The sequence below is a fragment of the Astatotilapia calliptera genome, chromosome 6, assembly GCF_900246225.1.
Source record: "Astatotilapia calliptera chromosome 6, fAstCal1.2, whole genome shotgun sequence".
Lineage (NCBI taxonomy): Eukaryota > Metazoa > Chordata > Actinopteri > Cichliformes > Cichlidae > Astatotilapia > Astatotilapia calliptera.
The window spans coordinates 13,876,378-13,903,669 of NC_039307.1; the positions used below are offsets into that span (position 1 = coordinate 13,876,378).

A 27,292-nucleotide genomic window follows, 5' to 3' on the forward strand; every position below is an offset into this window, starting at 1 on the left:
GAGAGTGAGTGGGAACATTTGTGTGTCCTCGTTGTTTTCCCATATCTGACCTTCACTTTTCCATTAAGACGCAAACATTTTTTAAAATTGTGCATGTTGTGTCTTAAAAAAGAGCCTTCAACAGGCTTTAATTCTTTTTCATTTCCATTCATCAATGTAACCTCTGTTTCTACTTGCACTTGAAACAGATGCACTGTATAGTCTGTGCACGTGTTTCCACATGAGATTAGGAGCTTTGTGTGATTGCTTAAATCGATGAAAAAAGAATTCAAAAAGTATGAAACTTATTCAATGTACTCATGAAGCTTATTCAGTAATAATTTTTAATGTGATAGTGTGGCGAAGCACTAATCTGTTGGGTTCTTTTAAGAATGAATTTAGCACTTCTATACATGGATATTCATAGAGTCATATACAAGCATGCTAATCACTTCCAGATGACTAACAATCACAACTGATCACAGGAGTGAACAATGAGCTGTCATCAGCTGTGCTCTGACTCGGCTTTGTACATAACCACTCTCTGGCTCTACTGGAAGCCAGACAGGCCCCTTCTCTTTCTATTTTCCATTTCTTCTTGTTTAATAAGGCCATCTCACTTGTCTCATCATTACAGTGCATAATTTTTTTTTTCTGCTTTCAAACAGAATCTGAATTCAGAAAAGCTCAGCATCGTCCTTTTTCATTCATTCTTCATTTTTTATGTATGTAAAGCAAACATAAATCAGTCAGCTTCAGTAATGCACTCTTTCTTAGTCATTAATCACAAAGATACAAATGTGTATCAGGCAGTAATAGTAATGTATCTGCTCTACTTAAGGCTAGAGCAATTCTCATAAAAACTATGACAGTATATCATTTACAGTAGCTCTAGAACTTTCACAACAGCTTAAGTTATTCTGATGATTATTCTGTGTGTGTGTGTGTGTGTGTGTGTGTGTGTGTGTGTGTGTGTGTGTGTGTGTGTGTGTGTGTGTGTGTGTGTAAAATAGAGAATGAGAGAAACCAATAGACTGAAACATAACAAAAGTTCACACACCAGCTGGGTCCAACACTAAACATACTGCAGGACTTTTTCTAATCAGATGGCAGCTAAGCATCGTCTCAAAACCCTGTATACCCAAACAATATCGTCCTTTTCTCTATTACAGCCCAGAACAGAATAAATAAATACAATTTTGATTCATTTAATAGACTTTAAGTCATATTAAAGAAAAGGAAATAATTCCCTTTCAGACTCACATTGTCATATTTAGGTCAAATTTGCAGTGTGACGGGCTCAACAATGAGATTCAAGAGCTATAGAGCAAGGATTGAAAACTGAATAAAACCAGGCTCAGTTTGTTGTAAAATCCTGGCAAGCCTCTTCTTATTACTCTAAGCCACCACTTAGGACATTGGCTGCCTGCCAGCAACGAGCTATAGTAATTATGGGCTCTCATTTAAGAAAATTTCAGTAAGATAGATGAAAGCTATCAAGTGGGTTGAGAATAATATGAGCTCAAGTTTTGCGACTAACAAGATAACAGATTCTCCTCTGTCTTGGTCAAGGTTGAAAGAAATTAGTGGAAAACTGTTTGGGAATCAATACTATAATGGAGGCAGCAGTAAGAAATGCTTGCAACCTGTTTTCACTTGTCTTTGTTTCTTTCTAAGACTAATAAGATTAGCTCACAATGACCACTGAGATGGTACTGTCTTTTGTTTTGCTGCCTTCTTTAAATTGGCACAAGGTACATGTCAAATGTTACATTTTGTTTAGACTACACTAAAGAGGCATGTCAAGCTTATACTGTCATGTCAAAGAGAAAATATGCTAGTGTGTGAGAAACAACAAATATGACATCACAATCTATAACAGTAAGCACTATGGATGCTGGTGTGTTTCATGAAAACAAAAATCTGATATTCTGACAGGTATTTGATTAGGTGGCAATCATGCTATGCTTCTGAAATGTCAGCGTAGTGCTCAAACATGCTAATGGGCTCTACATTAATCCCTTTCTGGTAGAAAAGTAAAGCCCCAGGTGCACCAAAAACCTAATCTGCACCACATCTAAAGATCGTGCGGTGTCCCTCAGCTGTGGCACGTCTGTAATGCTCTTCAGTCTAAGTCAACACTGATTACTCGTGACAGCAGTGACTACCACACTATGTCTTCCATCAATAACAACCCTCTTCCTTCATCTGGACTTCAGCTCAATAAATTCACATGTCCTCCATCTGTGCAGAATAAAATCATCCTAATACATTTCAAGCTAAATGGATGAATGCAGGTAAAAATTCAGAAATATGTATTGCAGCACATTAGATGTTGGACTGATTATATATATGTATATATATATATATATATATGTATATATATATATATATAATCAGTCCAACATCTAATGCTAAGATACTGCGCAGGACCCTCAAGCTCCCAGGCCTCTGGTAGAGGACCCGAGCTTGAAGGATAAACCGCCCGCAGGGGCGTGCTGGGTGTTTATATATATATGTATATATATATATGTATATGTGTGTGTATATATATATATATATATATATGTATATGTATATATATATATGTATATGTGTGTGTGTATTTATGTGTATGTATATGTGTATATATATATATATATATATATATATATAAAATATATAAATGTATTTAATATATATTTAAATTAAATTAATTAAGATTGTAATTAAATTAATCACAGCTTTTCATTGCAGAAGTTGACACACACAAACTCACACACACACACACAAAGAAGATGGAAATATAAAAATAAAATTAAGCCACAGACTCACTAACAACACTCAGTTCAAACTTTGTCTAAATTGGTCAGTATCAATTTTGTGCGTGCATGCGTGTGTGTGTGTGTGTGTGTGTGTGTGTGTGTGTGTGTGTGAGAGAGAGAGAGACACATCATGTGACACCAATGACACATTGCTCAAAATAGACCAACATGCTTGTGTTCCATCTGAGGAGAAACATAAACTAAACCCCAACAATACAATGCATTTTGAAATAATACACAGTTCATGCAAAGTCTGAAAGAAGCCAGTAACAAAAACATTCACTTGTGTAAGTATGGACCTCATTTTTCTTTTTTTATTTGCATTATCATACATTAGGTACAAATGACACAATCAATTACAAGGTAAGTAGCTCAGACTCATTTTAAAGGTTTCAGGCTGACAAGGGAAAAAAAATAACAAACATACACCATTTGCAAAATACAATATGTTCTTTCTTTTACAGTCTATGTAGATATCTAATTTAAGTCATTTATGTACAGGACAGGGGTGCAGAGATTATAACTGAACAGAGGAAAGTGGGAGAACTGGTTACACTGTGGATTAAGATATAAGGCATTCTTGCACATGATCTTATGCTCTGATTGGCCAAGAGGATAGTTTACTTAAAACTCTCTTAATTCAAATCGAGCAGGAAACAGCAGAGTGATGACTAACTACAAAGAAGACGTCATACCAGATTCATCCACAGAAAAGGACTGACAGAAGTACTAATTAAAATCTATAAATTAAAATAAAATCTTGAAACAGCTGTATGACCATAGCTTTAAACCTAACCCTAACTAAATTTAAAAAAGTTGAGGACATGTAAAAAATGTAAAAGAACAAATACTTTTGGCTAATTTCTTTCCTGCGGTGCATTAGTCAAACCCAGAGAGAACTGAAAAGTCTTGGGCTGATGTCGTGTCTGTTGAGTGAATTGCGTGAACTAGAAACTAGAGACCAACTTGTGATGGGATCAAACCAGCTGCAGCACCAAGGAGTTGTAGGACTAGCCCCATAGAGGAAAGTAGTGAGTTTATACACCAAATATGACTCTTCGTATGGTGATTTACAAATACATATACAATACAAAAGACTGATAGGGGCGTGATAACAGACAGGGCCACTGGGCCTCTTGCCCCCCTACTTCTAATCTTTTTTTGGGAACTTATGGTTTAGACCACAACTGCGTTTGATCCCAACTACACACCTGTAAAGTTGTGATGTTACTGTGTTCACCTGCTTTTGTGGCAGTTCCCACTAGAGTAGGTGTCCCCAGGACCACATTTAGTCTTGATGACACGTGCAGACTCACAAAGTGAGACAATAACCACTACCCTAGGATCTAAAAGGTGGGGGACACTATCAATGAGGAATGGATTTACATGGCCCAGGCACTGAGGAAGGAACTACAGATTGATTCAGAGAGGACAAAGGAGGGACGGTTCAATATGATGAGGCACGGGGGTTGTTCTTCAAAACGAGCAATTATCATCTCTCCTGTCATTCATTTCGGCTTAACCCAATTCATCACCTGTTCATTCTTCACTCATCCATCAACAAGCGTAATCTTTTGATATTTTTGAAACAGAATATTAATTAATTCGCCATGTTGTACAGTCATAAATAGGCACAGGGAGGTAAAGGTAGGAGACACGCAAGAATCAATCCAGTTTAAAATCTTTAGACAGTTAAAGGTTATTGTGACAGTGACAAAAAAAAACTTTAAAATTACATTCGTGTGAATTATTATTATTATTTTTATTAATTACCTAGTTTGAAAACACATTTAACATTAAGATCTGAGACGCTGAGTTGTGATATGAAGTAAAAATGGAAAAGAGACTTCAGGTTAGAACACGGTAGACAAAGAGTAAAAAGAATATGTACAGTATAGGTGTACAAGCTGGGAAAGGCACACAAGGGAGGAATAATCTTTATGCCCACACCGACTGTGACTTGACATTTTGAAAACACAGCAAGTCAACAGAGATTCTATTAAAGGGATGAAGCTAGGCTATTAAGTCAGCACTTGTCACATACAGAGGTGCAAGTTAGGTTTAGACAAGGGCAAGACTGCTGCTGAGCAAACTCTGAGTATGTACAAGGAATATTTTCTCTCATTTCTCTGAAATTCACTGTGAATATCAAATGCTCTACCAAATGAAATGTTCTGCCCAAAGGGAACAACGTGCAGGATAAGTTGATTATCAAACCGACTGGCATTGTTAAGTGTACTGACACAATGTGCACTGTATACTCGTGTTAGCATGCTACTGTAATGTGGCCAACTGACTGTACAGCAGCGTATGCCTTTAGAAGCTGCCAAACAAAGTTGTTTTGGTGACCGCAGCTAGTGCGACGCTGCAATTTTCAAATTCCGGTGTTTTCCAGGTTTGGCACATGCAAATGTCCGTATAAGATGGGAAACAAACTAGGAGAGATCGGACAAAAATACTGACAAAATATTAAGTTCAATTACATTCAAACAATATCCATCCTATCTATGTCAGTTAGATATAAGCTTTGCAGTATGATACTGAGATATATCCTTTGAAACATTCCTGAATTGTGCAGATGCTAGAGAAATAAAACTGACAACAAAAAAATGAGAGCAAAAAAAAAAAAGAAACAACCAAAAAGGGAAAAAAAGCAACAACAACACAACATTAAGATTATAATAAACATTCATGAGACACTAGAGAGCGTGTGGTCCCCCCACTGATCTACCAATTATCAGAGTGTCTAAGCCAAAACTCACCAAAGATCTGGACTCTGTGTTCCAAATTCTCTTAGGTAAAGGCAAAAGGAGCACGGGGACATAGAGTGTATACGCGTGCATATATATATCTATACAATATATATGCAGTATATCAAGCTTCTACAGAAGACAGCACTGATCTAAGCCCTGTGACAGCGACTAGGTCTCATGAAAGAATTTAAAAAGCAATTTAAGTCTATCTGCTATTACTAGATGTATTTACATTTATGCTATAATAAATGTCTATTCGATAGCATTCAAATCCTGTGATCTGCATTCTTTTGGCAAATCACTGTTGATCTTGTAGCTTGTTTTCACAATCACCAATCTATCTGCACTGAATGACTGAGACAGCTGACTAGTTTTCTCAGTTAAGCAGTGATAATAATCTGCAGGGATGTGTAACGGCCCACCTTAAATCTGGTTTTTGGTGAAATTGTCTTTTGACCAGTTATTTAAACAGCAACCACGATAACAGATGGTCGAATTCTCTGACTGCAAAGGAAAGGTTTTTCAGTGCCTCCTTGCTTCCTTTCTTTTCTACTTTGGCATATCATACACTAGAGAATCCTTTACTAAAGAAATCTCGAAAGCTAACAATCAACATTGCTGCTAAGGGATGCAGACCACTTGCAAATCATTGCTGTGTTGTCCATAAACCTCCTAATACAATTATGTGTTTTGAAATTTCAGCAATATGTTAAACTCGTAAGATTGAACAAATCCAACCTTGGTAATGAAGTAACACCTTTTACTGGTTGATCCACATTTATACAGCCTACATACTTCAGATGTGGTCTCTCTAAGATGAACTGCTAGTGGAGGTCACATTCTCCTAGCACCACTGTTGTTTCTCTAAGTCCCTACAGATTATCCTTAACCTTTTTTCCTGACTTCATGACATTTTCGATTGAGGTAAAGGAAAAGGTGTAAGAGAGGAGAAAGGAGCGCGTTGTTTTTACTATCTAATCTTTTGACTGTTTAACACTCACAAGGCAAGACCTACAAACAAGCTGAATGTGGGTTTGTTTGGAGCTGTGTGGGCGAATTGAGATGGAAATAGTGCATTTTTGTAAAAAAAGAAAAAAAAAAAGAAAAATACAGTTTGTACTAAACAGCACATACAGAATCAGAGCAAGCAGGAGCAGTTTGAGACATTACTACTAACATTTTGACAACTTGTTCCATTAAGAGTGAAGTGCTATCAGTAGGATTTTTTTTAGCCAGCATGTAGTTAAGCTAATCACGGTCACCATTCTTTAAGAAACCAGTAAAAACATTAAAGTGGATCTGTACTTACTGTAAACCATGATTTTGATTACTGTGACATTGTTATTCTTTGGAGTTTCGTACTTTTTTAGCATGCAGCATTTACCGTAATGTATCACGTGCATGAATGATGCCTACCAACAGCATGCAGATACGAAGGGACGGTCAACAGCCAGACGTGTATCCAATCAACACACAATATTTGCAGTCAAAATCGCTCAAAAATTATTATTTTTTTAAAAGAAGAATTTTATATAATTCAGACAAAGAGTAGAACAAATGTTTCACAACTTTCTAAATGTGGACTCTGTTAAAGAAACTGTTACAGTGCTGATCTGTACTGGGCTTTTAACATACAAATATTGGCTTATCTAACTGATGTAATAAAAGCACATTCAGGTGTTGGTATAAAACTGTAACTTGCTATACTTTCTTTTCTTTTTAAAGAACTTGCAATTATTTACAGATGAGATACACACCAGTTTTAAGTACATTAAAATATTATTCTGCTATAATGGAAAAATACGGTATGAGAGTGAGATCAAATCTGTAAAAACAGTAAAAACAAAACCCCCAAAACAAAAACTGATTTAACTAATAATGGCTCCAAATGCAAGACAAGTTTGTTCTCATTACAGCAACGCAACGGGAAAGGATTTCAAATTTGATATCAAATTTCTGTATCGAACTTCAGTGTTTTATCAGCTTTTAAGCTGATGACACCATATTCAATAAAACATTTTATGGTTAATGCACACTGATACAAAATGTCATGAGTTCAGCAACTGAAAATTTCTTTACAGTCTCTGTTACAACATTTAAGACCAATGTGAGGCTCTGTGGGTGTAGCATGGGACAAAACAGTGATTAACTCTAAAAAGTGTTAGACTATGACAAACTGTAAACGGTTTGATTTCAAGGTAGGTTAATAAGACTGCCACTGTTAAACTTGTGTGTCCGCATACTGTCCACAAAATCATTCACAAGGAAAGTATACAAGCTGAAGCTATATTTTTTGTCACAATCAGGTCAAAGTGGCTGATAACAGTAAAGCCAAGTGAACTTGTTGCCAAAATGACGCAACACTTTGATAGTTTACAGGCTGCATATGTTTTAGAACCTCACCGTTAATCCTTCAGTTGGCTTGCTACACACACACACTGGAAGTTGAGACTGCCTAGAATCAATTTGTAAAAACATTTCATTTTACACCACCACCATGAAATCAAAGGAGAGAAAAACTGTAAACATTATACAGGAAACATTGAACAACAAGGTGCTGTTTAAACGCCTGCACCGCCTCTCCTTCATATTTGGCTATAGCATCTACACTGCCTAACGAGTGTTTCTCAGATTATCACATAATATCCATACTGTGATTATCCAAGTAGATACAATTTACAACCTGCCAATTATTTCTGTAGAATATAACTTCAATCCATTGAGATTTATACGCAGAGAAATACATTTCTTAAATTGTAGACAAATACAGCCTCTCCAATTCAAAATATATACTGGCAAAATGTGCATGCCCTAGAATCCTGCTTAGGAATAACACCAACACATTAGGATTGAATGGTAGTCAGATGTTAGGTGTGTGGTTGGTTTAAATGGGTAGCGATGAGCAGAAAGGTTCCTCACAGAGGTTTTCCCATCCTTCTCATTCGCTGTTGTTGAGCGACGGGTGTACAAACTGGGGGTTGATGAAAGAGAACCCTGCGAACTCGGCCTGGTCAATGTTGGCAATAACCAGCTCATCTGGCGGTGTGAGCTGTGGCTGGGTGCGTGTGAAGAACTTGTCAAAGTTCTCTGCTCCTTTGCCGCACTGTAAAAAAACAAAGAGAAAGCAGAGAAGAGGGAGCAGTTTAGACGTTAGGTGTGGAAAATGATTTGAAAAGTGCAAGTAGATCGACTCTACAGGGCAGAGAAGAAATTGTGGAGCTCAGGCAGGAGTGTGCACACTGCATCTCTTTAAAAGGCAAGTACACAGCAATTTTTTGTAGGCAGCAGCCACTGCATTCAGCAGGATTTGTTTTTAACTACTTGGTAATTTTGCACCAATGCGCCCAAAGCACAGGACACACTCATCATAGTCGTTGTCTAACATCATTAGTCACTACTATTGTCTTCGCCATTCATATCGCAGAATAACATTGCACTAGCCTGGGTATTTTGACGATGTGCAACAGGCAACAACTATAAATACTCCTGCTTTAACCTGCCGACTAATCAAAACCTTTCTTCATTCTGCCTCTGACCTGCATAGATATGGACGAGATCTCACACCTGACACCCCCCCAATGTAGATTACATGCTCCACATCTTGCTCACCTGAATCACAACGCACCCATCTGAATACCGAACCAACATCGGCACAGCTGTGAAACAGCAACGCAGTTTCAAACAAACAAACTGTGAACTGATTCTACGAGAGGAAATCGTGTCAGGACCTCCAGGATAAGCCACACTCCATTTCCAAAAACTCTGAAAACCTGCTGCAATGCAAAGCCCTTGTTTTGGCTTCAGCTAAGTATGTTATAGAAGAAGAAAGTTATTCCTTCAACAAGAATGGCAACATCATCGAGGTGCAACAAGGTCACAGAGGGGTTAATTACTATATTCATGAGTGGGGTGCAATATAGAATGGGCGCCGTCAAAAGTGTTCATGCTCGTGAGTTGAGGGGACACTCAGTAAGATCACGTCATACGATAGATGCGGAAATGCTTCAGAGAATTCCTCAGCAAAGGAAGAACTTGCATGTATGCAGACCTGGGTGTGCATATAATTTTGTTGCTCTTCACATCGAATGGAAAAAATAAAAACTGTTTTTAGAAGTGCAGTGTAAATATGTATATAAATTTAGTATATTTAATTACAGCGATATGACATGAGTTGCTTGTTTTTCTTCAGACGAAATTTATAATAAATGTACAAAATCTGTTTTACAGTGTCCAGTGTTTTCTAGTAATGTTTCTGTGTATGCCATTCATAGTTATGCATATTCCACTGTAATTGTCTGTTCAGGAGTGTGGCTTCCAAACACAAGCATGCCATGGTATCAAAGGCAAAGAAACAGAAACGAAACAATATTTTATTTGTCATGATCAAGTCTCTACAAGGTTTGTTCAATTCAATCTCCAAGCACAGGTTTAAAATTTTGCCCTAAAGGTAATGATGAAAGCCAAGGGTCGTAGGGTGGTACAGTGGTTAGCACTGCACCTCAAAACCCACAGGCTCATGGTTCAAAGCTCCTAGTAGGCTGTTCTCCCTGTTTTCATTTAGAAACTCCTGCTTTCTCCCACAATCATTGTCATACTAAATTAGCCCTAGGTAAGGGTGTAAGGGTGAATCTCAGTGTCCAGGTTTCTCTTAACCAGCCCAGCTGGGGTTGGCAAGACGGTAAAGAAATCAGACAAATTGATAATTTTTTAGAATAATTTTAAAATATTATCTTGTTTAATGAAAGTAGATTGATTATTCCTTGTCTTCAGTAAGGAAAAAGGAAAACAAAATCCTTCTCTATCCTCATTTACTCGTCCACCCACACACAGACTTCATCTATGTGGATGCACAAATTCCCAAATACACATATGCTCATACTCTAGTAACTTAGTGAACAACTTGATAAATGTTCATACTCGATTCACGAATTATTACTTCTGCAGCTGACTGATAGCATAACACACTCTAACACAGAACATGAAGAGAAAGAAAGGATGACAGCAACCACAGCGCCTTTAATTCTGCTGTTATACAAAAACAATCAATGATGCAATAAACTGAAAAGGCTGTTTGAATAAAAGGAAAATATTTAATGAGTAAGTAAATTTGTGTGTAAAAATAGTTTGTTTGGAGAGTATTTATAACACAATAATGAAACCTGCTAAACCTTTTCAGATAAAATATGTTTATATCCAGCTACTTAGTCAAGTGGTGACAGCTTAAGCTTGATTTTGTCCTCTGCTAAGCAAACTCCTCTTGGCATGCACTGACTTGTGCTTCACCCATCACTTCAAAACAGCCTAGCAGACATCAATCTCCACCATCACAGCATCTGTCCCTTCTCTGGATTGTAAACGCTATGACCACTGAACACCAGCAATTTCAGCTTGGCCAGCCACTATATACTGTCTTCCCCTTGTTTTCAGCCCCTTTCAATCAGTTTTAATTATTAGTATCTGGGCATTTGAAGCCCACGACTGACTGTGACCTGGATTTGAAACTCTTGACTAACTGACCTTTTTCGCTGTTGTCCTATATTCCATTCACAAACAAGATAACGCTGTCTGCCTAAGTCTATGCATGCTTAAACTGACATCACTGTCACTGTGCATACAGGAAATTCTGTTTTTATGTGTGTGTGTTAAGGTATGCCTGTCTTTGTTTGTCAAGTAAACACACACAAGTATGAAGGTGCAGACATTTCTATTTTTATTTTCTCTTTACTATTTTTTTAGGAGGCTAGACAGAGCGTGCCAGGTGATGTGAACACAACATACGATGAAAACATAAGACACTGCTGTTTCTAAGAGGCGTGTGTTTGTGTGTGAGGTTTTTGATTGCGACTGTTGTCACTGACAGGTGACATTCGCTCTAAGCCATCACCACCCTGTCAGAGTAGATAGAGGGCAAAGACGCACATCAAGATGTGACTCTCTGTGTGCGTGTGTGGTGGGGGGCCTCTGAATTTTCTGCTTCGCACACAGCGGGCACCTGATGGGTAATCGCTAGCATCCTTCCACCGCTGCGTCTCTGCTGCCCACTTGTCTTCTTCTATCCATCACTGGCAATCCATCGCTGAAGTGAAGCAGCACATTTTTAACTCTGACCTCCAACGACAATCTCCAGCACCAAGATGTTCCTTTCTAGGTCACAAAACTCCTTGTGACATGAGGCTTCTGCTCTCAAGCAATACTCTAACCAGTGTGTACGTAAAGCATATGTGAGCTTTTTTCCCCCCCCTTTTGTCAACAGAAACCACTGTGACAGTGGTTAGTGTTGTTTTTACCCCTCGCAGCACCAAGCGCTGAGTAAACAGTTTAGCTCCTGGCGTCAGATCGTCACACTCCAAGTAAAGGACTTTGATGAGAAAATACCATATTCTGTATGTTGAATATAGGAAAATAAAGAACAAAAAAAAAAGAAGATTATCTTTTGACCCACTGTCTTGGAAACATGGTCTTAGTGTTTTTGTGACTTTTTAGGCGCACAAACATGCTCTGCTGGAAAAGCACAAGGCTGGTCTTACAACTCCTATTTTTTACTATGTGATTCAACCAACCTTGATTGGGTGAGACCAAGGCTATGATGCTGCTGATACATCCTCTCATACATAGTGACACAGTGTCCTACATGGGTTTTTGACCTACTTTCTCTCATCTTTAATCTCCCTCCCTCTCTCACTGCACACATACAGACGTGCACGCCTCTGTGCCCAAGCATATTAAAAGAACACTCAGCTACTTAGGATGACAAATGAGTGCCTGCCTCCATTAAGAGTTGTGCCAAGACTCTCTCTTCCTCTTTTTTCTCTACCTTCAGCTCCCTGAAGCCAGCGGCCTGGGAAGCACTCTGTTCTCATCGTCTTCCAAACATTATGTTTTCTTTGTTGGGTTGCTAGTTTGTCAACATCAACGAACCACTTAAGGGAGAACATCAGTCAAAGTGTGGAAGAAAAGGTTTTCCAGAAATGTGCTTTGGATCTGAACAGCTTATCTGTAGGGAAATTTCTTTGCTTTTTAGCTCTCACAAGGCCATAATGTGACTAAATTGCAAAGTACAGCTGAAGCCTGTGATTACTGGTGCAGAAAGATAAAAGAGAGATGAAATCAAAAGTTTGTATTGCAAACTGCATACTGGCTGTGCTCCAATGAATTCAACTTGTAAAAACCCAACCCAAAATATTTCTTTAAATACGTCTTTTGACTATAAGATATTGCAGTGTTGTAGTTACAAATTTGGTCCGTGACAGATAAACTGTGTTTGATGGGAAACCAATAAGTTCAAAGATTTTACAGAAAATGTGATAAAGAGTCGATTTCTCTTGACCTCAAATCAAAAACACATAATAAATAAAACTTCAAAATGAACAACAAAAAAACAAGAGGAAAGGCTCGTATCCTTAGCAAAAGGCAACGGTGTTTGCCTCTTATTTCCCAAAGCCACAGTGACTCAAAAATCACCCATATTGCCATCATTTTCTTAGTGTGTGTGCCTGTGCGTGCATCCTATGAGCCATGCACATCCCTTCCTTCAACGTTCCAATGTTCCAAGACTTCTGTGCAGTGACTAAGTCCTCCCACTCTGTCTTGCCCTGCATCCTTGCCTTCATTTACTATCAATCAGCAGCTTTGACCTACTTCTTTTTGACATAAACACTATCGGCCATCCACAAGTAGGCGTCAAACGTGTGGGCATCAAGTGTCTTGTACTCTGAAGAAATCGGCCTGGTTTCATAGCAAATACCAACACAGTTAGCTGAATGTTGCTGGCATTTAATTGTGTGTCTGCTACCTGCAGTACACAGTTGAACGGTCACAGCATTCAGCACAATAATGGAACAGTGGATCAACGCTAAGTGAGCCTGCCATGACAATCATTCTACTGCACAGACAATGTCCCTCATGCTATCTGACACCCGGTCCAATAGATACAGATGGTAAAAGTCTCCCAGCTGGGTGCAGCTAGTGTATTGATTGCAATTCCGAAGCTGTCATAAGGCGGATGAAGTGAGATTGAGCAAGGAAAGATGCACAGGGAGAAAAGAAAGAAGAGGAGTGGATTAAAAAGACAGGAACATATTTGGTAAGTTGTGAGAAGGAGATGTATGAAATCAGAAACAACATTGTATTAAATGGCACAGCGAGATGGACATGATAGACCATAAGTGTCTTTACATGGCTGCAGGGAGCATTCAAAAATGTTAATTATTATCTTTCCACCTCTGTCATCTTTCCAACTTCTCTGCACCTATTAGATCCATGCAAACATGCACTATGCCAAGAGCATGGACATTTGCATGCTTTTACCTGCCTTCAACTTCACAGAGACCTTTCTTTCTCCCTACGATATTGATTACCACCCCCTACGCGGCAACAAACTTGCAGGCTTGTGCAGCAAACGAACGCAGAGACAAGGCGTAAATGCAAGGAATGATTCCACCTCTGTTTGTCCTTAATCTCCTTTAACCTTTTATATTTACACTTCCTCCACACATACATTTACCCGCACATACAAACGCAAAGCATTTTCAGGAAAACCCAGCACACTCAGCAGAAAACTACATGGAAGAGGTCAGGATTCACCTTATTAGAAGAACTGGAGCCCTTGAGGGTTGAAACAGAAGAAAACTACAAAATGAATATGTAATGGATACAGGCACACACACATATAGAGCACTAAGTGACCTACTATATATATTTTTCTGTTTAAAGAAATGCAGTCTATATTGAAATCTGCAAACATATGTGCTCTACATGATTGATGTGCTGCAAAATGTGTGCTCTTTATAACTATACACTGAGATCTGACTCTGAAATAACCAATTGTTGACAAAGCACATGTCATTTGCAGCTTACGCCTACAGCTTGGTTTAACAAGACAAATGAGCATTATGTTAAAGCTGTATCAAATTTCACATGGCTCACTGGAAATCAGAGTGACTTCAGGCTATATTTAATGTAACAGTTCTATTAATTGTCCCAAGCCAATAATTAGGTATTTACTGTGAGACATACAACGCTGTACAGTTCTGAGCCTGGATCTGCTGTTACGAAACTCTAAGACTGATTTCCTCCCACTATGTTTATGACACTGAGTTCTTGAGTGGGTAGTAGATTACTCCAGTGGTAAGGCTCTCCATCTTGTGTTTTAAATTCTTAATAGACATTCCTACCACTGTCAATCACCATTAATGGGTTACAATGGACTGCAGTCACATTAGATCAGCTATTTTACTGCACATTATAAACCATTCGATCCAGTCAGGATGATATATTATGTTCTTCAGTAACACCATTGGTCTTGTTTATATTCAAAAACAACACATTGGATCGCCAACAACACATCTCGTACATATGTGCTCGCACTCTCCTTGTTGTTGATGTGTGAATGTGTTGTGGTCATGCAATATCTGCTGAGTTATATAAGAATACAAGAGCGTGCAGTAAGTAACTGCATTTAATCAAATCTTTTACTGATGGAAAAAAAAATTGTTGCAATAAAGTAAATCTTCCACCAGAGGCAAGGATAATGACAAGTATTAATGTGTATTAAAGTGAGACTGTATCACAGTCAGATCCTAATGCTCACTTTTGCACACATTAACAGACAGAGCAAATAAGTGAGAACACCATGACATCACAATGTTGTGTAAACAGTACTCCTCTTCAGTGATGGATTTACCTGAATAAACGATGTTTTCCAACTTACCTGTTGTAACTATGCCGATTCGTGCCTCTGAGACTTAAAGTAAGCTGTGAGGCAGGAAGCAGTCACACTGACTTGCTTGTCATCTTTTTCACAAGGTGCTATAGCACTTATGCTTAATTTAGGGGTGATCGTGGCTCAAGTGTTGGCAGTTCGTCTTGTAATTGGAAGGTTGCCGGTTTAAGCCCCGGCTCTGACAGTCTCTGTCGTTGTGTCCTTGGGCAAGACACTTCACCCGTTGCCTACTGGTGGTGGTCAGAGGGCCTGGTGGCGCCAGTGTCCGGCAGCTTCACCTCTGTCAGTACGCCCCAGGGCAGCTGTGGCTACAGTGTAGCTTGCCATCACCAGTGTGTGAATGGGTGGATGACTGAATGTAGTGTATGTGCTTTGGGGTCCATAGGGACTAAGTAAAGCGCTATACAAATACAGGCCATTTACTTCTTAATGGAGATATGGTTTTAGAAATACCAGAGGGCATTTCGTTGGCGGTTTTAAAAGGTGCATGACAACTAATTAAAACATTGTCATCATATGCCCTCTTGCAAATTCAGCAGCCAAGGAGGCAGCTGAATTTGTAATTCTCTGAACAAACTTCCAAGGTATACTCCCAGGTATACTTTTAACCAAGTTGGTCAAAGAGTTTTTGATATCTGGCTGCTAAAGAGCCAAACACAACATGACAGAATGGCTGGTGGAGAGTGTGTGTGCGTGTGTGTGTGGATAAATAAAGCAGATGGGGAAAGACCAGAAAGGAGGGGTCATCTGGGAGTTTTCCGTCATTTCTCCTTCACAGGAATGAATCTGTTTAATATAAACTTTACAAAATCCTTAAATAAACATTAACTCATGTCATGTGACATGATGTTAATTTTTTGGGTGAAGAAAATCTTTATGGTGCGTTTTATAACACAATCAAGAAATACTGTTTGGAGGGCCTTTGTAGAGCTTTAAAAGAGAATGGATCAAATGCTAATGAACCCCTTAGGAAAGTAAGCACACTGTGTGGCTTGCATAGATAAGGATAATCTGAAATTGCTTTGTCTGTACTTGTGTCTATATAGTTTTTGATCCACAGATAAACTTATATATAAATCTCATTTAGCGTCGCTGGATCGCCTATATTTGGGTGTTTAATACTTCATAAAATATAACTTTGTCTAGATTATTTTCTGACATTATCCACCATTTGAAAAACACCAAGTAATGAACGTCTGAATACTGCAAATCTAAGACAAAATTTGTGAACATATAAATTCATACAGCAATCAGCCAATAGATATAAAGTATGAGGCATCGTGAAGATGCATTACTCTGGTTGTGTACAGTAATCTAATAAGTTTTAACCAGTAACTCTTGAGTTTTTGTGCGTATTGAGACAAATCTGACTGAAGGCTGAGACAGAAGTTCGTAAACAAACAGCCAAGAACAGATAGTCCCCCAGGGAGTAGAGAACACAGCAGAGGGCTATTAGATGCCTTGCCATAACAGATTTGTCATGTTGAGATAAGCACATCTGTTCTTTATAGATATATGCAGTTCACAAGATTGTATTTATCTACTTGTCTTGTTTGCATGCGTTTACATGTGCTTAAGACCGAGAGGAGATCACCTGAAGCCACTTTTTATTATGAATTAATAATAATGTTAACAGGATATAAATGTTTCTATAGGTATTCAAGTATAGTCTCCCTTCCAACCTCTAAACTGCATCAAGCATTGAAACGTGTGTGAGAGAAAACAGTATGACACAAAGAGGGCCCGTTGTTAGAAGGATTTAAATTACTGACAGATAATACAAAAAAAATAATAATAAATGCATAAATAACAGTTATATGATAAAAGAAAAGGGGTTCTAATTTTTCCATTGTGGTGCATGATGCAAACTGCAGTGCTGTGTGCAGTGAGTAGGATGAAATACTGATGACCAGCATACTTAAAATGACTGACAGATAAACGCTGCCGGCCTTATTTTAATGAAAGTTAAAGTTATCTCGGAAAGCTACCAATTATCTTAACCTTGGTTACAGTAATTCCATACATGTAGCCTATGTGTGCTTTAAGACTTACCACTTTAGGCTTAAAGGGGGGCTGTATCTCTCTGTTCTCGAGACGTTCCCAATCGATGCGTCTGAAGAAGGCGTGTTCTCTGATGTCCCTCTCTCCCTCAGCGCCACAGCCCAGACGTTTGGATGGGTGTTTAGTCATCAACTGCTCATGGCCACACACACGCACAAAAAAAATACAGTTAGATTAAGGATAATAATAATAATAATGATAATAAAGATTTATTTTAATATTGTGGAGCACTGAAGATCCTGAAACACTGGTAAACACTCGTTTTATCTCTCTGAACTAAACTTCCAGCTCAGTTCTTTCACTGCTGTGTTTCATGTTTCATAATGTGACTCCACCTCTTTACTAGGTGACCAAATGACAGCTAAACAGATGGGTCTTAAAAAGAGTGATATCATTGGGGTTTTTTCCTCTCTCCCGCTGCATGCTCTGCCTTCAGAGAACCGCTGCCACTTCTAATCGCACATCGAGCGACGACTTTGTTAAAAAGTAAAACAAGATGCAGGGACCCAAAGGAAGCAAAACCACCAAACAACCTGTCCTTGTTTTAAATTAAGCAGAAGGCCACTGGCATTAGTTAAAAATAAATGTTCAAATAATGTGCTGGAAATGACAAGAAACTTAAATGTTTCTTTCCTGACTTTTCAGTTGCCTTTACCTTCTTGCTGACTACAAAATTAGAGCCACCGTACCAGTGGGAAATATGCAGGCAAAATATTTGAAATGCACAGAAGCAAGACTCATAATGGAATATAAATTGTTATGTGTGTATGTGTATCTGGAATATTACTAGAGTATGTTTTACAAACACATTTTGCACCTGCTCTCTCGTTACAGTTTGGTGATTTGCCCTGACTGAAGTGCAACAGAAAGCAAAGTGCTCATTTGGAGATGGATGCAGAACCTGGTGGAGTTCGGTATTAACACTCCAAAGAAAAAACACTATGTATTTGTTATAACTTTTGCTGCCCTGCTGTCCAGGTCTCTCTTGGAAATGAGATTTAGATCTCAAGACTTTTCACCTGGATAAATTAACGACAATGAATGAAAAATCTGAGTTAAATGCTTACATTGATCTCATTGCTTTGGTATTTTTGTGCAGGGTGTGCTATATATATATATATATATATATATATATATATATATATATATGGACCTATGGATTCTTCGATACCCAACATCCACAATGACGGCGAAACAACTAGTAGCTCAGTGTTCCAACATTCGAAAGAAGGGACTGCTCTCACAGCTAGAGATTGATGAGGTACAACACAAATGCTACGGCAAGGAGGAGTCAGGAGGGGAGATATCATCACCCCCACCCGAGATTGGGTACATAGCCCCAAGTGCGATAGGAGAAGGATCGTTGAGTGCGACAGGAACTGACCTGAAAAATAGGATCATGGCCAGGCTTGAAACCTGGATCCCCCGTAGCCGGTTACCAAGATTATGTGAAGTACCCTCAGAAGGTCTGCTAGATGATGTTAATGCAGCACTACGGACGATACCTACAACCACGATTACCGACACTAACAAGCTGATCTACAATACGGCAGCAGTGATCAGTGAGATGCTTGGCTACAAGTTGAACAGCCACAAGGGGCAGTACCCTCCATGGAGAAGGAGGCTAGAGGGCAAGATCAAAGTAGCACGGAGGGAGGTTAGCCAACTAACGGAGATACAGAAAGGTGCGACAAAGAAGGTGCATAAGAAATACAGCAAGCTGCCAAGCAAAGACTCACAGCCTTGGCCAACCGCTTGAGGAGGTACACCAGAGAGATAGAAGGCAGGAGAATAAACCAGCTGTTCTCCACAGAACTCTACTGTACTCTCAGTGGCAAGGGAACAATAAGAGAACAGCACCACCAAGGCTGGAGACGGAGCAATACTGGAAGAGCATATAGGAGAAGGACGCAACCCATAACGGCAATGCTCAGTGGCTAGTGGATTTGAGGGCAGACCATAGCGACCTCCCTGAACAGGGTCCAGTAACCATCACAGTGGCAGATATCCAAGAAAGGGTCTCCAGTATGAAGAGTTGGACAGCACCAGGGCCCGACATGGTTCACGCCTACTGGCTGAAGAAGCTGACTGCACTCCACGAGCGTCTGGCAGCACAAATGAACCAGCTGCTAGTTAACGAGAGACACTCGGAATGGCTAACCGAAGGTCGAACGGTCCCCAAGGACCCCAAGAAGGGACCGGTCCCCTCCAACTACCGACCAATAACCTGCCTCAGTACTACATGGAAGCTCCTGTCAGGCATCATATCGGCTAAGATGAACAGGCACATGGGTCAATACATGAGTGGGGCACAGAAAGGGACTGGCAAGAATACCAGCAGCGCAAAACACCAGCTACTGGTAGACAGAACAGTCAGCCGAGACTGCAAGACCAGACTGACCAACCTGTGCACTGCCTGGATTGATTACAAGAAGGCCTATGACTCAATGCCCCACAGCTGGATACTGGAATGCTTAGAATTGTACAAGATCAATGGGACCCTAAGAGCCTTCATCAGGAACTCAATGGGGATGTGGCGTACAACACTAGAGGCCAACTCCAAGCCCATAGCACAAGTCACCATCAAGTGCGGGATCTACCAAGGAGATGCTCTGTCCCCACTGCTGTTCTGCATAGGCCTGAACCCCCTCAGTGAGATCATTAACAATACCGACTACGGAACGGAGCAGTTGTCAGCCACCTCCTGTACATGGATGACATCAAGCTGTATGCCAAGAGTGAACGAGACATCGATTCACTGATCCACACTACCAGGATATACAGCAATGACATTGGAATGTCGTTCGGACTGGAGAAGTGTAGTCGGATGGTAACAAAGAGAGGGAAGGTAGTCAGAACTGAGGGGATTGAACTACCAGAAGGCAACATTGCAGACATAGAGGACAGTTACAAGTACCTTGGGATCCCGCAGGCGAATGGGAACCATGAAGAGGCCGCTAGAAAGGCTGCAACCACCAAGTACCTGCAGAGGGTCAGGCAAGTCCTGAGGAGTCAGTCGGTTTCCTTTCTGCAAGTCCCTTAAGGCTGTGGGCTCGGTCACATCTGAACTAATGGCATGCATTCAGCTGGCAGAGTGCACCAGACAGCTGTTGACAAGGAAGAAAAAGTCCTTTGCAGCCTTTTACAGGACTGTCGGTGACACCAAGAAAGCATCCTGCTGCAATCCTGCTGAAATGTACTTGAAATCGGCTGCTGGCTCACCACAGTATCAAACACTCAAACTTGTTCTGGATCTTGAGCACTCGAATAACTTTGCATAAGTGTGATGTGAAAATTACCATCAGAAAACTGCAAGTCTAGTGTTGGCATTTCAGAGGAAGCCTTTGATCATCCTGTCTGCCAACTGTTAACGCTCAAACTTCAAAAACTTCACCACATCATGAACTGGCAGCAAACAGTTTAGCTGCACGTTTTCCAAAAGTTTACATAACCTTGACACCACCCTGCTGTTCCTGCTGAGAACATAAAATAGTTAAGATCTGACGGATTGGGCAGCAGGGGCGAGGCAGTTGAGAATCGAGAAGAAAAGTGAGAAAAGGAGAATTTGTGGCGATTCAAAAAGAAAGGGCATGATGGGGCAGGAAACTCTATCATAATCATGATCCTTTAAAAACCAGGAAGTATCCTGCAGGCCTCGTGAACATTTGATCTACTGAGACTACTGTACATCCAGATGAATACCTTCTACATTTAAAATAGCATTCCTGTTACCTTTTTAACCTAAATCTATCTTTTTTTTTTTTACCTAGCTTTTTCTGACTTACATCATTGGATTGGGCTGCTGTCAAGCAATATATATATATATATATATATATATATATATATATATATATATATATATATATATATATATATATATATATATATATATATATATATATATATATATATATATATATATCCAGTGAGAAAAATCGCAGACGCCCTGCCCAGCAGGGACAGGGAGTCGGGCTAAGACTAGTACAGGCACATATTTCTGCTTCTTCCACTTCAGAGGACAATACACTGGCTGCCACTCAATTCCAGTAAACCTACCTTACACTTAACCATTAGTACTACTTATCTAATTCAGAGTAAACTTAAACCAAGTCTTTTTCAAAGGCAGAAAGGAAGACAGGAGCCCAAAATACGACTGCAAACAGAGTTAAGTCCCCATAGAATTTGTATTATACTTTTGTGTGCAAACCCACACATACACAAAGCTAAGAAAAATAAAGGAGAAAGGACAGAGGAGGACAAAGAGACACAAGTGGAGTCGAGGGAGAGACAGGGAGACAAAGCGTATTAATGCACAGCTCATTGACTTTGCATAGCCTCTGGACAGAAATAAAACTACTGCCACTTTCACTATTAAATTCACTGTAGGCTCACAAAAACATAAATGTGTGCGGTTCTGTTTCTCAACACCTTCCAAGTATAACAAATAAAATGAGTTTTTAAATATAATTTTACTGACCAATTTTGATTTCATAGATATCTATTAACTGTCATATGCAATGTACATAAAATTCAGGTCATCCTCAAAAAAAAACATGTATTTCTTTACATCTAAGGTCCAATTAATGTGCATGTTTTGCCTTCTTGTTTGTTCCCTGATTGAATAAACTATAGCTCACTCAGATTTTCACTGTGTTTTCATTTAATTCAGTGTCCTAGAAACTCTTTTTATGATGTCATTGCTGTCAAACATTCTTGTGCTAAAATAAAATTAGGCACACAATATTAATAACCCACTATTTTTTCTTGCTTGACTTGCACTGACCCTATGTACCACTTACTTCCCCTCTGTGGAATCCAGAAGCTATTTGCCAATAACTGCTGAAACAGACTTGCTAACAGTCCTGGTTAGTGCATTCTGTGAGGTCAGTGACCAACAAGGCCAGTAATGAGCCAACACAACAAATACTAAACTCTGCTCCACATGTTAGACATCTCCATTAAAATACTAACACTGTACATTGTCTCAAGTTACATTTCCTAGTAACATTATTTTGAAATATGTGTACCAGAGATGCAGAGAAATGTGAAACACTCCTAATACAAAAGAAAAACATCCTAACAAATGTACTTGTAGAAAAATTGGTCTGAAATTAGACAGCTCAGTATTTATGGCAGGCTGACAGAAAAAGAGGAAAAGTCTCTCTAGAGTCTTTATTCTGTGCCCCCTTACTGATTTCTTAGTTTGTTGCATATTTGTCACCCTTATATGTACCAGATCATCATTCATATTTTATTTATTAGACAGAGGTAACCTGAGTAAGTACAAAAGACAGTTTTTAAATGATGATTTAATTTAGGGGAGAGAAAAAGAAAATCTATCCAAACCTACATGTCCCGGTATAAAAAGTAATTCCCTGCTAAACCTAATAACTGGTTTTGGAACCCTTGGGAGCTGAAACAGCAAATAAAGGTTTGCAATAACTAGAAATGAGTCTTTCATCTCACTGTGGAGACATTTTTGCAAACTCTTCTATGCAGAATTGTTGTAATTCAACCACACTGGAGGTTTTTCAAGCATGAACACCCTGTTTAAGGAGATGCCAAAGCATCGCAATCTGATTTAAGTCCATGAACTGATGGACAGACATTCTCCTTCAGGATTTTCTGCTAGAGAGCAGAATTCATGGTTCCATCAGTTACAGTAAATCGTCCCAAAGCAGCAAAGCATCCCAAACCATCACACTACCACCACCATGTTTGACTCTTGGTATGACGTTCTTTTTATAAAACACTGTGTTAGTTTCATGTCAGACATAACAGGACTCCAACCTTTCCACAAATCCAGCTCCACAGAATCCTCCCCACACACAAATATCATTCTAATATTAAAATGTGTCTGATGATCTGAAATATGTGAGCGTGACAAATATGCAAAAGTTAAGAAATCAGGGAGGGATTATTACATTTTCTTGGCACTGCACCCTTTAGTGTTAGTGTGTAAGCATGCTTCCTGATGCATGATAACCTTGGCTGTAAATTAGAAACATTCACTGTTTTTCAAAATTGATGAGACCAAAAGGACCCCTGAATAATTTACACCACAGACGAACCAGCTCAAGAGGGAATTCAGTCTGACAGTACACTTTTTCCATACAGTCATACCCAGTGGAACAAGTGCACATGAGCCTGGTGATACAGTCTGACTTGTGATGAGTATATTGAATGATCCACTAGAATTCCTCTTCAGTATTTTAATAATATATAGGCCATAGACGTGGGGACTGAGTGGGAAGAAGAAAGGGACTTTTAGATGAGTTCCCGGACAGTATTTAAAAGAGACCACGTTTCATTCTTCCTGCAAAATTAAGCTTTACTTCTCATGGTCAGTGACGAATAATGCTCTTCAAAACCTGAAGTAGCAGTAAGAGCTTTTAGCCCTCTTCCAGGAGGTTCATTTATGTTAGCCTCAGTGAAGAGAGTGAAGGCTGCAGAGCTTCGTCAGGGAAAGTGTGAAAGCTTCTCAGAAGAAACAGTTCCAAACAGGAGAATAAACGTCTCTCACATTGAATGTTTAGTTGAATGAGTTTTTATGAATGTGTTTAAAAGCAAAAATTAAAAAACAACGACAGTTGTGGTTTTTTTGTTTAGTACCAAACGGACTCATATATCCTCAGCTGTCCTTTCCCTCTTACCCAAACTGGTCATTTTGTTCCTTTACAAGAGAGTTTTTTCCCCACTCTTAGCACGTGTTGTCACCCAGGGGGTCATCCATATGCTGTGGGTTTCTTTCTACTATTGTAGGGTCTTTTCCTTGCAATTTAAAGTGCCTTGTACATTGGCACTATATAAATAAAACTTAACTCAACTGACATATTTCTGACTTTCTGCTAAAACCACAAAAACTGATGAATGGCAAATCATGTTTCATTGTCAAGTTCACCCACCCCTTTGCAGATAGAGACAGCTTCTTTGGACATCGACTTGGGGTAGGACACATTGTGCTCCATAATGGACTGGAACAACTCATCCTCATCTTCACCATCAAATGGAGGCTGTGAGTCAAAAAAGACAACACTAAGTGTGTTAGGACACACAACATATAAATAAATGGTTGCTGCTCTCTAAACATTTGCGGTTTGTACTTTCTTTTATAGACAAGTAAACTCAACAGTTTTCTCTTATGAATAAAAAGAGAGCAGAAAAAAACAGTTCAACTGAACAGAGCTACGTACAAATAAAGACAACAAGAACAATAAAGATATGAAAAAATATTATTAGTGGAGAATAAGTTTCATAGGAAGACCTTGCAGGGAAAAATGGAGTGGATGACCCAGCTCTCTTCCCCTGCTCACTGAGTTGTTATCATCAGTAACCATAATGTGGGTGTTTTGACAGTCCATAAAATGAATTATTCGTCATTTCCACTCCGCTGGCCTCTTCGACTAGAGGTAGCCTGTCTGCGTCATGCCCCCTTTACCCAATTTCACACAAGGCAGGGACAGAGGAAGGGAACGTCTGAATAAAGTCTTTGTTAATTGTTTAACAGCCACTTGCTCTCTGAGCTAATTAGATTAACGTAAACAATACAATTATGCTTTTGCATTTACTCTGGGCCTTTTTAAAGATGCTTCACTTTGACTCAATAATGTCTTAAAGTGATTTAAAGTCATTTTTGTACTGATTCGTTGATGACTATGACACTATGAACTGTTATATATATTAATAAACAGTGTATTAAGTTAAAACAATTTAACCAATGTGTGGACCATTATCATTTTCAGACTGATGCTATATTAGCATAACAGTAGATAATTAAGCTTCCCAAACACATCAGGGGTCAAAAAAGTTGGGTCAAGTTAGAATATTTTACTGGCCTAGCTTGCACACAAATTATAATTTGAAGGAAAGAGAAAGTCTTAACTAGTAACTCCAGATGCAGTACATGAAAACCTCCTCAGAAAGCTTCATGTCCACTTTCTCTTGACTTGCACTTATTCTAAAAGAAGCACTTCTGTACCAGCCAACATGTTATTGATGTGTTCACCTGAAGAATATTGACTCATGTCTCCTCGCAGCACACCATGCTGCATCCATAAATAAACAAGAACAGTAGTACTGTAAAACAAACAAGCTCACTATAAGAAGACTTGAACCAACCAGTGTTGTTTAAGAGTAGAATTGTGTCAAAATACTTTTTCACTCTAAAAATGTGATGTTTTATGTTATTAGGATTTGAGTTATTGTTCACAAAAGGACGGTAAGCCATAATATTGTGACTGCGTAAAGAGATTTATATACAGTGGGGCAAAAAAGTATTTAGTCAGCCACCGATTGTGCAAGTTCCCCCACTTAAAATGATGACAGAGGTCAGTAATTTGCACCAGAGGTACACTTCAACTGTGAGAGACAGAATGTGAAAAACAAAATCCATGAATCCACATGGTAGGATTTGTAAAGAATTTATTCGTAAATTAGGGTGGAAAATAAGTATTTGGTCACCTCAAACAAGGAAAATCTCTGGCTCTCACAGACCTGTAACATCTTCTGTAAGAAGCTTTTCTGTCCCCCACTCGTTACCTGTATGAATGGCACCTGTTTGAACTCATCATCTGTATAAAAGACACCTGTCCACAGCCTCAAACAGTCAGACTCCAAACTCCGCCATGGCCAAGACCAAAGAGCTTTCGAAGGACACCAGGAAAAGTATTGTAGACCTGCACCAGACTGGGAAGAGTGAATCTACAATAGGCAAGCAGCTTGGTGTGAAAAAATCAACTGTGGGAGCAATCATCAGAAAATGGAAGACATACAAGACCGCTGATAAACTCCCTCGATCTGGGGCTCCACACAAGATCTCATCCCGTGGGGTCAAAATGATCATGAGAACGGTGAGCAAAGATCCCAGAACCACATGGGGGGACCTGGTGAATGACCTGCAGAGAGCTGGGACCAAAGTAACAAAGGTCACCATCAGTAACACACTACAACGGCAGGGAATCAAATCCCGCAGTGCCAGACGTGCTCCGCTGCTGAAGCCAGTGCATGTCCAGGCCCGTCTGAAGTTTGCCAGAGAGCACATGGATGATACAGCAGAGGATTGGGAGAATGTCATGTGGTCAGATGAAACCAAAGTAGAACTTTTTGGTATAAACTCAACTCGTCGTGTTTGGAGGAAGAAGAATACTGAGTTGCATCCCAAGAACACCATACCTACTGTGAAGCATGGGGGTGGAAACATCATGCTATGGGGCTGTTTTTCTGCCAAGGGGACAGGACGACTGATCCGTGTTAAGGACAGAATGAATGGGGCCATGTATCGTGAGATTTTGAGCCAAAACCTCCTTCCATCAGTGAGAACTTTGAAGATGAAACGAGGCTGGGTCTTCCAACATGACAATGATCCAAAACACACCGCCCGGGCAACAAAGGAGTGGCTCCATAAGAAGCATTTGAAAGTCCTGGAGTGGCCTAGCCAGTCTCCAGACCTCAACCCCATAGAAAATCTGTGGCGGGAGTTGAAAGTTCGTGTTGCTCGGCGACAGCCCCAAAACATCACTGCTCTCGAGAAGATCTGCATGGAGGAATGGGCCAAAATACCAGCTACTGTGTGTGCAAACCTGGTAAAGACCTATAGTAAATGTTTGACCTCTGTTATTGCCAACAAAGGTTATGTTACAAAGTATTGAGTTGTATTTTTGTTATTGACCAAATACTTATTTTCCACCCTGATTTACGAATAAATTCTTTACAAATCCTACCATGTGGATTCATGGATTTTTTTTTTCACATTCTGTCTCTCACAGTTGAAGTGTACCTCTGGTGCAAATTACTGACCTCTGTCATCATTTTAGGTGGGGGAACTTGCACAATCGGTGGCTGACTAAATACTTTTTTGCCCCACTGTATGACTCTAAAACTAAACCTAATACATTAAAAGGTGTCTATATTAATATACCACGTGTTTATGATGATCTGGCGTTGAGATCTTTACTAAGCATCACCATCTGAATTCA

General features: G+C 39.4%; 1 protein-coding gene across 4 annotated transcripts in view; it reads right to left on the bottom strand.

Moving 5' to 3' along the window:
• Nucleotides 1-3,066: 3,066 nt before the first annotated feature.
• prkcaa (protein kinase C, alpha, a) overlaps nucleotides 3,067-27,292 on the bottom strand; it is a 144,155-nt gene continuing 119,929 nt past the window's right edge. For all 4 annotated transcript variants that reach the window (XM_026170432.1, XM_026170434.1, XM_026170433.1 and 1 more), the window contains 3 exons: nucleotides 24,224-24,331; nucleotides 17,310-17,450; nucleotides 3,067-8,639 (listed from right to left, as the gene is read on the bottom strand). In XM_026170432.1, coding sequence (XP_026026217.1) covers nucleotides 8,475-8,639; nucleotides 17,310-17,450; nucleotides 24,224-24,331 — 414 coding nt within the window. In that variant the 3' untranslated portion in view covers nucleotides 3,067-8,474. The remainder of the gene's footprint in view (nucleotides 8,640-17,309; nucleotides 17,451-24,223; nucleotides 24,332-27,292) is intronic.